The sequence below is a fragment of the Theobroma umbraticum genome, unplaced genomic scaffold (genome assembly GCF_002168275.2).
Source record: "Theobroma umbraticum cultivar Fairchild unplaced genomic scaffold, ASM216827v3 scaffold_44.0, whole genome shotgun sequence".
NCBI classification, from domain to species: Eukaryota; Viridiplantae; Streptophyta; class Magnoliopsida; order Malvales; family Malvaceae; genus Theobroma; species Theobroma umbraticum.
In genome coordinates this window covers 10,908,002-10,921,489 of record NW_018397255.1, presented here as the reverse complement: position 1 = coordinate 10,921,489, position 13,488 = coordinate 10,908,002, and the positions used below count along the sequence as shown (strand labels likewise).

The 13,488-nt window shown below is 34.9% G+C and overlaps 2 protein-coding genes across 4 annotated transcripts; one reads left to right on the top strand and one right to left on the bottom strand.

The window, feature by feature from the left end:
* Nucleotides 1–1,059: 1,059 nt before the first annotated feature.
* LOC110408883 (vacuolar cation/proton exchanger 3-like) lies at nt 1,060–7,251 on the bottom strand. The gene is made up of 12 exons (XM_021418012.1): nt 6,732–7,251; nt 6,375–6,617; nt 6,001–6,068; nt 5,639–5,667; nt 4,970–5,166; nt 4,621–4,839; nt 4,252–4,383; nt 3,409–3,525; nt 3,271–3,324; nt 2,311–2,427; nt 1,899–1,995; nt 1,060–1,621 (listed from the first exon to the last, which is right to left on the bottom strand). Exons 1-12 carry the CDS (start codon nt 6,819–6,821, stop codon nt 1,593–1,595), a joined length of 1,392 nt encoding a protein of 463 aa, XP_021273687.1. The 5' UTR covers nt 6,822–7,251; the 3' UTR covers nt 1,060–1,592.
* A 1,698-nt stretch (nt 7,252–8,949) lies between these two features.
* LOC110409043 (Homeodomain-like superfamily protein) lies at nt 8,950–12,827 on the top strand. Of its 3 annotated transcripts, XM_021418258.2 has the most exons (5): nt 8,950–9,174; nt 9,574–10,736; nt 10,880–10,958; nt 11,601–11,785; nt 12,538–12,827. In XM_021418258.2, exons 1-4 carry the CDS (start codon nt 9,082–9,084, stop codon nt 11,751–11,753), a joined length of 1,488 nt encoding a protein of 495 aa, XP_021273933.1. In that variant the 5' UTR covers nt 8,950–9,081; the 3' UTR covers nt 11,754–11,785; nt 12,538–12,827. The 3 variants fall into 3 exon arrangements, with proteins under 3 accessions (XP_021273933.1, XP_021273934.1, XP_021273931.1); XM_021418259.2 differs by having other exon boundaries at nt 10,886–10,958; nt 11,601–12,827; XM_021418256.2 differs by having other exon boundaries at nt 11,601–12,827.
* The last annotated feature ends 661 nt before the right edge of the window (nt 12,828–13,488 follow it).

Sequence of the window (13,488 nt, the reverse complement as noted above, 5' to 3'; positions counted from 1 at the left end):
AGAAGATTAAGGATCTATTTTCAAAGTCAGTTTAATGATCCAATTTAATTATAACCGTTGAATTCTTCTTAAGGCTAATACTTTTAACTTAATACTGAGTGTTGACAAAATTCTGGTCTCCTGGTTATCCTGTGTGACATAACTTCAATACTTTCACACTTGGATAGAGAAGGATAGGGAAGATTGATTGTCCTTTTGATGGTTCAATTCCTAATGTACTTCGGCTAGAGAATCGATGATGCCACATTAGTGGTGTACATTGATATGTAAAGGATCGCTGCTTGTCTTCCTTTTTGGGTATGGTTTTGTTCTGTGGGAGAACAGAGTATTAGAAACAAATACTGCTGAATCATGAGACATTGAAAACTATTAAGGCAAAATAAGACCCTTTCAGGTCTGATGCAAATCTTAATCGATGGGTTGGTTTGAAAAGATTTACTTCTCTTTTGTCCTTATCATGGTAAGATACCAGCAGTTCAAGTTGCAGGCACATGCCACATGGAGAGTCACCTCCAGGTTCCAGAACAAGAAAACAAGAACCAAAGATATGAGATTTGAGATCACGAAATTGGTTTTAACCAGATTTTCCTCTCACTGTCACTTTCTGTAATAACCATCCTCAAGTCAAGAATATGGTCCTTGTTACCTCAGGCTCCAATATTCTAGGACAAAACTTCTAGAAGCAGAGAAGAAAAGATCTCAGATCAGTTCTAATTAACAGAGCTTGATAGAAACATTACTCAAATTTGTTGAAAAGTTAAATGCTGAACTTTGAAAAGCAGCTATTTTAATGTTTATCTAGGTTATCATTTACTTATAGTTAATGTTTTTTGTCTCAACTATTTGGTTCCACTGATGTGCATCGGCTACTCTGCTGATTTCATAGTAAAAACATATATCAAGTTCTGCTGTCTCACCAAATGAGCTAAATATTCACCTAAATATCCAGTCAAAACTCAAGTTACTTACCCATCTAAGTAGTGCCTTAGGAGAAATAATGTGGAACTTGGATGTGAAAAAGGGAGAGAAAGAGATGAGAGTAGAGAAATAGCAAATTTAGATAATTTTTCTCTTCTGATACATGGCTTAATACAATTCATGTCAGTGCAATAGACCGCAGATAAACATCTATCTAACATAGACCTTGCCAGATGGTATGCAGACAAAAAGTGGGCAAAAATTGAAAAAAAAATTCAAACAAGCCCATGAAATATCTCAGTTAGATGAAGTTTTACTGTGTATTTCTTCAGATTTTCCTAAATTTGGCACGTGCTAGTCCTAATCTCTAAATTACAATGTAAAGCTAACATCTATGCAACCATTTCCTACAAAGCAACCTTTGGCCAAGGAGGAAGAAAGTATCCAGTGGCTGTCTTTGCAAGGAAGTGCACCAAGCAGCACTATCTATGGAGCTAAAATTAGAAAGTGGACTTCTTCAGCTTACTATACATGGACAAAACAAACCTTTCACTTAGGCAGATGTATATCTTTGAACCTTCTATTAGACAATAAGTTCTACAGGGAAAAACCATCTTCCTTCTCATTGAAAGTACCAGTTGACTTGGCCAGTCCACCACATGGAACTACTTCCTTTATTCTCCCTTTTTGTGGGGTTTGTCCACTGCTAAAACACATGTAGATCAAGTTATGTACATCATTTGTGTATGCGTAACTGTGGTGGCAGTTTCACTGGTTAAAAAGTTACGTGAAATAAAATTGACATTCTATATTTGCATGTAGGTTGAAGACAATGGTAAATATGATACAATGGATCAATTTAGTGCAAGTAAAAAATGAAAAAAAATTAGAGTTGAAAACCATGTCCAAAGTATAAAATTTATCAAAAGTACTTGAGCTTCCATTTGACCAAATGACAGTAGAAGGGAAGAATAACTTACTGACTGCATCAATGTCTGCATGCACGAAGAAACTTGCTGCTACTATCAGATAGCAAAGAATGAGCATGAGTCCTTTAAAGTAGTTAGAAGTGCCCTCCTGCACGGTTAGCAGAACTAACAATTAAGAACCATCCATGATAAACAGAGGTCTCTTCTGGAAAAATTGAAACAGTTTAATTGCAGAAAATAAAAAATCTTTCACATTTTATCTTTCGAAAAGTTATTTCTTGGTAAGAAATTGTTTCAAGGCTAAGGGATTTAAGATGTTCACATCTAAATATGTTCCACACTCTTCGTTATCAAGATCAAATAGGGGCTGTACAAGATAGTTTTTTTCTGCTATCTGCAGGCACAGGAAAATACTGCCATATTTACATGTGTTCTAGAAGACCAATTTTCTGAAATAGCAAACCTGCAACATGAAAGCCACCACTATCACAGCAAGAAAAAGCGTAGCTGTCTCAAAAAGTTGAAAATTTAAGTCCAAAGGCTGCCCCATGATCCATGCAATTATGACGCAAAACGGAATCTGCAGTCATTACAAGAATATATTAAGAATCTACAATGAGGAAGCAAAAGTCACATATGTCACTGGAAATATGAATAGAACATTATAAAAATGAAAGGCAGAAATTACTCAAGCACAACTAATTCTTCATGGCTATTATCCTTTTTTTTTTCTTCTTGTAAATGGTTGACTAATGATGATGACAACTGAGGCAGGTGTCTTTGCAATTTTTGCAAGTTCAGTTCTCCACCTTGCCTTGCCTTGAAGTACAGAACAAAGCCTGGTAGGATACAACTAAGACATAGCATATTTTCTACTAATTAGATAAGAACGTTCATTCTTCAATAATTCCTTTTTGCTATGTGTGTAGGAGTGAAATATTGTCTAATAGTCATTTCTTTGAAGTTTACTAATTCTTTTAGTAACTAAACGGCTTCTAAGGGATAAGAAAAGATGGCCAAAAGTCTCACTTTGGGAATAAAAAAGCTCATCAAGAAAACTAGTACAAAATTTTTTGAGTTTTAGCCTCAAACAGAGGCAAACACGATATCAATTATAAGGGGTCCTGTTCAGCAGCTAAAAAAAATTATGCTGAGTCCTATTGTTTGATCTGCAGTTGCTTTCGTAAGAACTAATAACTTCCGCACCAGGAAAAATTTAGTACATTCCTCCCTAATTTTTGCATTATTCCTGATAAAGGAAACAAAGTATATAACAAGGGCTTTTTCTGTCCATTTGTACCAACAACTGAGGTATAACTGATAATACCAAAATTAGAAAGCACAAGATGACCCTTATGAGGAGATTAACATGCATCTTCAATTGATAATAAGTTGCATGACTTTGTATAAAGTTTGCACCTACCCCAAACATGGCTATCTGTGTCGATGAGCCTATTGCTACTCCCAAAGAAATGTCCTGCACAAGAGATTGATTTTGTCTTGCTGAAGATTATGCTAACAAATTAATTACGCAGAGTTTACCACAGTTGGACATACTTACAAGTTTATCTTTCATGGCAAACATAATAGCACCTGCATGCTCTGCAGCATTTCCAACAATGGGCAGCAAGATAACACTGATAAATGCTACGGGAATTTTCAAGGTAGTAGATGCTCCCTGAAAACAGCAATCATATACATTGTAAGAGCAGTTCAAAAAGCACAACATACCTTGTAATTTATAAACTTTTACTAGCATAATACTAGAATTCCGCACCTCGTATGATATGTGGAGAAAACATCTAAATTTATATTGAATAGAAAAAAGGAAGCTTGGACACTTCAGAAATTTTTTTCTGAAAGCTACTTTTACAATCTCACAATTCAGAACAGAGTCAACAGACTACAATTACAGGCCAATCCTGAGTAAGCAAATGTTATCTCTTCCTTCTATGAGCTTGGGTTATGGGAGAAGGAGAAGAAGTAACCAAGAAGAAGGTATCAGCAACAACTGAATTTATTGAGGGACAGCTCATGATTTTCATATCAATCTACTATGTGCCTCTGCCTTTAGCATTGGGTAGACCTCATACAATAGCTGTCCTAACTCTACCCTATCTTTTGTTTCATTTCTTCTGGAATAATCACAAACACTTTTTTAATTATAAATCTACTATCAGAAATTCAATGCATATTCCTGAATAATCTCATTTTTCAATTATTCAACCATTTCATTTTACCAAGTTCAATGTTAGCCAGATTGGTCAAGGCAGAAAGGACAGAGCTTTCATCTAAAGAAGAAACCACAAACTTTCCTCATAAAAACCTTGGTCATTGTCAAAGTCATACCAAGTCACTAATCATGCAATACAGGACTTGATATGGTAACTGGAAGATAAATTACCTCTATGGCATCAACCAAATATTCTGAGAGTACTGCAATCCACACAGTCAGAATAGATAGCCATACTATTGCTTCCCACATGGAGATCTCAGGAGCTTCATCATCATCGGAAATTTCAGTCTCACTCTCTCCCTGAAGATCATGACATCTATCAGATATGCTATAAATGAAAGATCCAAGAAGATCAAGAAAAACTAAAATAAGGATTCAAGACCATTTATGCTTTCCAAAAAATTTTCCTCTGTTACAGAGGCAAATTCAATTAGCCAAAGCTATTAAAGGATCAATGCTTACTGGGATCAAGTTCAGTAAATCATGTCTTAGAGCCAAGATAACAGCACATAAGTAACAACTCTAATCAAGACCAACCTCATTGTCCTTGACTATATCATATAGTTTCTTCTGGCTCTTCAACTGAAAGTAGAGATAGGCAGCATATGCAAAAAGCATGACACAGCTGCTGAACCTTGAAAGAGCCAACTCAGACTTCCCAAAATGCAGTTCTGTACGTGTAGAGTGCAAAACAGCAGGAAATAACAGTCCCATGACTGACATCAACAACAACCCAGAGTTCACTCCAGCAGTTGCCTATTAGGAACATTAGCATTATTCAATCCTTTCCCAAACAAATTAAAAAAGTACAACAAATAACAAAAAAGTAAGTAAGCGCTTTATTTCTTGATCTAAAATTTAACTGCGTTAAGCAGAGTCAACATACCTTATTGAACACTTGTTCCCTCTTCATAATGACAAGTCCTCCACTGAAAAACGCACAACCAAGCACTAGCAACATGTTGGACAAAATTGAGCCCAGTAGTGACTGTTGAACAACACGAATCATGCCATTTCTCAGCGCAAAAATTGATATGATCAACTCAGTTGCATTTCCAAAAGTAGCATTTAAAAGCCCACCAACTGCAAAGCTCAGTTCAAAGTACAAGAAGTTATTGCAATGCAAATTAGTTAGTCGTAGAAGAAATTCAGGTTAATATGTGACATCTGTTAGGTTTTGGATATTTCAGTTATCCCTATAATGAGGCAGATGACCATACTTTCTAATTCATGCTTCACTGAAAATGCAAAATTGCATTTGATAGGAAGGTTGTTTAAGAAAAGTTTCACATAGTCATTGGATTTCAATCAGTTTTTCATAACTGCAAAAAGTGACTGAATTCATGAATGATTTCCAATCATTTTGAAATTGTTATCCTCTATACTTGTTCACTATCAACCCTTAAAGCTTAAAATGTAGAGGCCATAGGTTCTCACTAATGAAATCTGGCATATTGATATAAACCAAAACTTTGATGCTGTATATATTTGAATGGTTACTTCTAAAGAATGGAAAAGAGGGAAACTACATTCAAATTAAAAAAAAAAAAATCACCTGTGGGTCCAGTGAAACAAGCCAGCTGCCTACATAAAAAATAACCCATCTGTATTAGGCACTGATCAATCCACATAATTGCAGCATAAACGAAGTGCATTTTAGAAGGAGGTGCATGCCACAATTCAACAAATGGTCCAAGGAGCAAAACTAATTTCTCCTCCTCATAAAAAATCAGTAAATGAACCTTTTGACACTTTTAGACAAATACTATAGGGTTCAATTCATTTGCTGAAGCAGCAGTGTTTGGAATATCCATTACCGACAGAGATGTTTTCTAGAATCAAACAAGTCAAGAAATCACAGAACTTTACATGTGAACAAAAAAAAAATGATACAAATGAGAGAGCAGTGAAGCTTACTCTGTAGCATAGCCAAGCCGCTCGGCCAGTGGTATGATCCCCAACAAGCTCAAAGGAAAAACTAGACCCTGAAACACACTTGAAAAAATAAGGCTACGCTTGGTTGTTACTAATTTCTTTCCCAATTTGCTTATGTTTCCTAGATGTTGCTATAAAGCAAAACCAATTATAGAAAGCAAAATCATAATTGATTAAAATGTGACATCAATTTTAACATAATTATCATGCATATAAAAGTAAAGCAGACACATATAAAAATTTAAAATCTTCAAAACTATTGTTTATATTTGTATTAAAAAATAAAATGATCATGCAATCAGTATATCTATGATATGGGAAATAATGGCAGAGAATGAAATGAGGAGAAAACTCACATGATAACCAGAAGCTTTTTCGACAAAGATGGCTGCAGGGCCAAAAATCATAAGAATATTAAGTTTGGTAGAGAAGACAACAATCCTGATGCTATTCCACACATTGTTGTTGCACTTCACGTCAATTATATCGCTGCAATGTGTTGTCTCTTTAAAGAAATGCTTCTTTGTTGTTATTGAGTCAGCACTTGCCAGTTTTTCATCTTCAAGTTGCAGCACTGCTCTTTCCTCCAAGGATAGAATCTATTCAACAAATACCCTTGCTTCTCTCAAAAATCACCATTCAACAAAACAAAAACAGAAAAACACACAAAAACTTGCATCCAAAGAAATTAAAGAAAGAAAGAAAGAAAGAACCTCAGCATGGGAGTGAATCCGAACAAAGGGTGGGTTGTCGCCGAGGTCAATGCTTTTGTTGATGTGATGGTTGGTTTCCGTGTCATCCATGGAGTAGTTTCAGTTTCAGACAAAGAAAACAGTGAAATTCCCATGTCCAAACAGGTAATTCATGTTCCACACAAAAACATTGATTCTTCCCTGAACACTTGGAATAAAAAAAGGAAAATGGATTGTCCGTTGAGGACTGTTCTTTCCAAGTTTTCGTCTTTGTCTTGAAATAATGGAAACTTCAAGGAAAGCGAAGAAACGACCTTTAGAAACTTATAAGTTGTAAAAAGTCAAAGCGTTTGGTTTTCTTCACCATCCAAAATGACAGAGCAAAAGGAAAATAAAGGGAAGACAGAAGAGAAATGGGGTTTGAAATTGAAAGGGAAACAAAAAAAAGAACGACTCAAACGAGGAATGAATCAAGCGGCATTGTCGGTAAACTTTTCACGGCTATTTTTCAGAGAGAGACAGAGAGGCTCTGCGTCTCCGTTCCAACAGGGGAAGGCCATTCGATTTTTGCAAATGTAACATTAAAATGGAAAGAAAGGCGCCGTTTTTGAGTCTTTTCGTCTTTGCAAATGCAAAAGTCAAATAGTCAATTTTATATGCGGTTTCCCAATTCGCCCGTTACCTTTGGTTTTTCTTCTCATCCGGATGTTTTTTTTTTTTTTGGTCGTCCTGCTTTAAAAAAATTTGGCCAAAAAATGTACTAATAAAATTGTTAATTAATTAATTGCCCTATTTATTACAATTACAAAATGCATTAAATCAAAATAACTTGTCAAGTTTTCAATTCATTTATAATAACAAAATCATATGGTGGAATATATATATTTATTAATCATGACACTTGTAATCTTTATAAAAATTCATTTATTTTTATATTCATATAAATTTATATCTATATTTAAAAAAGTATGTAAGTAAATAAATTATAGGATAGGAGACAGTCATAATAAAAAGATAACTAGTGGTAATTTGTATAATCATTTAATCGTAACATGATAATTATAATAAAAAATCTTACAGATCAAAACACTCAAAGTAAATTCTATTATTTTTTAAAAAAATATAATAATAATAATAATAAAAGAGATAATAACGTCATGTTGCTTGCCTATCGAAATATAAATTAGATTTCATATGGTTGATATTAATTTTTTATTTTTTGTAAAAAAAATTAAAGATAAATAGTAAAAAATATTATTATTTTTTTTTTAGCTTTTTAGACTTATTCCACAACTCTACTAGGACATAAAACAAGTTGCTGGAAAATCAAAGCATTCCTACTTTTTCCAAAATTCTCAAAATGTCATAATAAATTCCACACTCCACAATACATTATCAATAAAACTATTTTTCTTAGAATAATTTCTTCAAAACCATTCTTTATCTCTAAATAAAAAAAAAATTGCCTTATCAATATCAAAATGTAACCAATAACTCCAAACCTCTATTGCATAAAGATAGTTTTTAAATAAGCGCAAAGCTGATTCAACACCATGTAGACATCGGAAACGAAGTTGCATCCTTCACTATCTTTTTCTTCATTTATATTGAGTTTATCATGAAACAAAGTTCACATAAAAAATTGAACCTTCTTTGTATAGTCTAGATGTCAAATTCACTTGAAATTACCCACTCACAAGTTTCCAATCCGTTGAATTTGTATCAGTCTATAGGCGGAGCTAATTAAGAAACCTCCATTACACTCATGCCAAATGGAATCAAGTTGCCCTTCCTTGCCGTTATCAATAAATTCAACAACTTTTCGAAAGAGCAACTCATTTTCAACAATACTAAAAAAATAATGAATGAGAGGACCATCACCCATCCATTAATTATTTTAAAAACTAACAGTTTTACCATCACTAATAATTTGTTATTTACCTAAGTTCAATAATGTCCTGCATTTCAAAATACCTCTTCAGGTCACAAAAACATCAGAGATACAGACCTGAAATCACAATATATAACATATAGAGTCTTAAAAAAAAAATTAAATCCGGTGTCCATTGAATGAAAAATAAATAATAAAAAACTTTAACAATACTAACAAAAAGCTTAGTTGGGCTTAATTAGAAATAGGGGCCCATTTTAAAATTTAAACATGGGCCAAAGCAGGATATAAATGCAGCCCAGGATCGCAAATCCCAATGCTTTCATTGCCCGTAGGCCCAGCCTGCAGGCAGGTTTTCTTCCCTCTCAATTCTCAAACGAACAGAAAACAAACAGGCGCTCCCCAGTTTCCAGTTGTTCGTAAATCGGCAAAAAAACAGAAAAACAGCCGAAGGGGAAGGCTTATATTTTCAAAGAAAGAATGAGAACGAAATCTCGAGGCTGTAAGTCCAGACCTTGCAATTCGATACCTCCTTCAAATCCCTCCCTCATGTCCCTTCCTCTCCTCCGTCAGGTACCTTTCCCTCTCCTTTTTTCCACTTTCTGTTTGTTTCTCGGGAATCCACGACATAAAAGAAAAAAAACTGTAGAGAATATTTTCCTTTTTGTCTTTTTGCACTTAATAGCTTAAATTTTTGAACTTTTCTTTCGTAATTGTATAAAATGTGACTAGGGAGTAGGAACAATCTTGAAAATTAAAAATCATGCCGTATTTAAAGATAATGATAAAATTAGTAGAACGTACTCTGTTTGTGCCTCGATAAATTGAAATTACGTCAAAAATGCTTTACCTCCTTAAGCATTGAAGCGTTTTCTATGTATCATGGAAATGTAGATTAATCTAAATGTTGTCAAAATGTCAGGGTAGTATGACTTATTTCTGCTATTCTTGTTTAACAAACTTTTGCCATAGGATGAAGCTAATGAAGAATATCGTGTAGATGGTACTGATTGTGGAGTGTCGGAGGGTACTGGTTCCAGCCAAGATAATGATAATAATGATGATGTTGATGATGATCATGATGATGTTGTAGTTCCTGATTCTGTTGAAGAGGTGGATAGATGTGCAGGAGAAAACCATGGTGCGGGGCCTAGCAGAGAATGTATCATTGTAGATTGGTTAGAACAAGAGTCTTGTATTAGATGCAATAGCCGAACTGGTCATGTTTTGGTTTGCAGTGAAAATGGCTGCCCAGTTACTGTACATGAGGTGTGCATGAATTGTAATCCTAAATTTGACAATATGGGTAAATTTTACTGCCCTTACTGCTGGTACAAGCGAGAACTAGCGAGGACCAAAGAGTTGAGAAGGCAAGCTTTGTTGGCAAGGAAGGAATTGTCAAACTTTATATGTTTGAAGAGGGATGGTGGAAATGAGGAAATGCAGGTAGATGAAACAGAAAGCATGAAAGCTGCCAGTGTGTCAAAAGTGGCGGGGAAGATAAATACTGGTGATTATGAAAATGGGCTGAATGATAAAAATAATGAGAGAATACATCATGATCAGGAGGAAACACCGGGTGTTGAGTCCATAAGCAAATCTGATGAGGAAAGAAACTCTAGAGCTTGTGGGTCTGAAAATTTTGGGGATGGAGAAAGGATACAAGACGAGGATATTGAAAATGCTTCTGATAGTGAAGATGACGAAATTGATGAGGATCGATGGCAAATACAACCAATTAGTTTGAACCATTTAGAAATAGAGAAAGGTGCACTTCATGTATCAACTAAAGAAACTTCTGACAATGTAGGTGTATTAGAAGAGAACAAGGAAGAGCCAGTGCTCCCAAATGCAGTTGGAACTACTATGGCACTAATAACCAGTGATGCTACATCCAGGGTGCCTGCAATTGAAAGTTTTGAGTTTGTATTACCTGATTTGGATACTGAGACACTCGTAGTGCATCAAAAGCGTGCCAAACGAACAGCTCAGAAGGTGTGGCCTCAGAAAGTTGTTTCACCAAAGATGCCATCCTCTGAACCAAGTACTAGTGCAAAGGATAAGAAGATGAACCAACAAGGAAAAGCTACAGCACCAAAAAACTCTGTGCAATGCCAAGAATTAAACAAGCGATTGTAAGTTGTTAAGGTTTTTACATTTTGGCTAAAAGAATCCATGTTGAGCATGTTATAGTTTGTTGCGAGATCATAGTTAGTGCCTTGGTTTTTTTGTTAACTAACTACCACTATAGTAAAATTACCTTATTTTTTCATCTAAGTTGCAGTGTGAGTTCAAAATTGGGTACTGAAAAGCGTAGGCGATTACACTGGACAGCTGAAGAGGAAGATGTGCTGAAGGTATGATTAGGGATGATATGCTCGGCCCTTTTTCTATAATTTGTATTTGCTAACATGCTATGCTTTAACTTTTGGGATCGATTCAACATTATTTTTGCTACATATCTGTTTCTTTATTTAAATATATTTGAAACATATACTTTCATTGGTTAACATATATACTGCTTGGGGAACCAATCATTTTTTCTATAGATGTGTATAGTGTTTTGTAAAAGTTTCCCACTGACATCCTATGCTAACTTATTAAACAGGACATTCCTATTAAATTAATAATTTTTTAAGTTGTCAGCTTCAGGCACTCACATAAAACACACAGTTTCCTTAATAGTGTTGATGACTAACAAAAAGTTTCTACTTGTCCTGCCCTATGCTATTTTCTAACTATTGGTAAGAATCACTGCCAGATAACTTGAACAGATGAGGCATGCCTTTTGCCTTTACAGGCACATGCCCCAGAAAGGTGCCTTGCCAGGAGTCACCAGACTCATAGGTGCTTTTGCTAGATTGTGCTAAGCCATGGTGTCTAGGCATGCATGTGTTTTGACAATTCTGATGTGATGGACAAGTTAGCAGGAATTCAATATTTAATTTTCTCTGTTCCATCAATTTTTTTCTTTATTGCCATCTATTTTTATACTGCAGGAGGGAGTGCGTAGATTTTCAAGTATAGTGAATAAAAATATCCCCTGGAGGAAAATTTTGGAGTTTGGTCATCATGTTTTCCATTCAACTCGAATTCCAGTTGACCTTAAGGATAAATGGAAGAATATTATGGCCAAAGAGGCCCCAAAGTAACAGGGGAGCATGATTAAATCTGGAGGTATAAGGTAATGTTTTTAGTTGTTAATATGTCTGTCTTGCTGAAATTATCTCTTATAGAAAAGGTGGGTGGCTAGGTGCCTGATATGTGAAAAGTAGAAGTTATTGTTCTATAATACATCTGGATGTTTTTAAATTGTTCTATAAATTGGATTATATTTCTTTGATCCCCCTTTTTATTAAGGTTATGCCCAAGTTGCTGCATTGTCGTAAATTTTTGACAAATGGGTGACTCTGGAATTTAACATTTCCTAAAACCTTTTAGTGACCAACTTTCACTTTGATTAGGTGTTTTTGATTCCCTAACGGGACATTAAAAGTGTAAATGATATTTGAGATGGGTTAGCAGTTAGGATCTGTTCAAAAGTTCTCAGTCATGGTAATGCTAGCCATAAAAATGTCATGCCCTTTACCCTATCAGACTTTTAACCAAATTAAGGCCAGCTTTCTGAACTGGTTCATGCCAGTCTCTTATATATGGATTTTCTTGGTAACTTTAAAACAGGGAAATCAAGCTTGGGGTCAGGGTATCTAGTTTCAGAACTACTAGATCATAAAAATCTCTTGGCACTTGGCCATAGAATTTTGGTTAGTGATGCAATAATATGCATTTTGTTCCAAAATGCCTTCGTCACTCTACACTACTCTCTACCAAAAAAAAAAAAAAAATTGAAAAAGAAGTAAATTTAGGACACAACAAACATACAGCATATTTGCAGACCTTGTTGTCATCAGGTGCTTCTTATATTTTCTCTTTCAGAGAACAGGCAGCATCTGAGCTCCGGGATGTAATTTCTGCTATGTGTTATAAGGTCAAATTGCCTTTTGATTTCACCTGGCCTGATTGGATTCTTGGCCCAAGGAAATGGAGAAAATAGGCCTTTGCAGGGAATGTTATGGAAAGTGTGTGTGTGTGTGTGTGTGTATATATATATATATATATATATGTATTCTTTTTATGCAACCTGAATATTTTAAGCAGTGTAGACGTTTTGACATTTTCGGCTTCAGTCGCTTGTTCTATATTTTAGTCCACTTATTTCCATTGTTAGACTATTTTTCAGACTCTCACAAGCAAGTCACGCGAACTACATATTCATGTTTTATACATTGCACTTGCATCTATTGCAAGCAAGTCATGTCAATCAGATTTTTATGTTTTTAAGCAATTAGATTTTAAATTTATCCTTGTAATTCAAGATGTTTAAATTTTCTTTTCCTTTTATTTTTATACTTGTCTGAAGTGGCATAGCTCATCATCTATGAAAATCTAGTAAAACTCTTGTAATGTTTTCACTTTTCTGCCAAATTATATTCTTTAAACAATTAAATCTGCTATCTTCAAATATAAGCTTTCCTTTCTCTTATTCCTTTCGCTGCTAAGGGTGTAAAGACTGACCACTGCTCTGTCTAAGTAACTTTTATATAGTGTAGATATTCTCCTCTCCTTGTGTGGACCAACATTAATGTAATGGGATATGAGAATAACAATGATTTGGTTATCAAGGAGTTAAGGAAGTGGTTGCCTGCTGAAGAGCAAGTGTAAACCAGCTTACAATCGATCATGTTGTGAACATCGATTTGTAGATTTATTAGTGTTCAGTACGTCCGCAGATTTGCCTAACTTATATTCAATCATGTGTCAGGTTGGGAAATCGGAGGGGGGAAGGGGTGTGGAATAATGTTAACGAGTTTCTTGATTTTGTCGAAA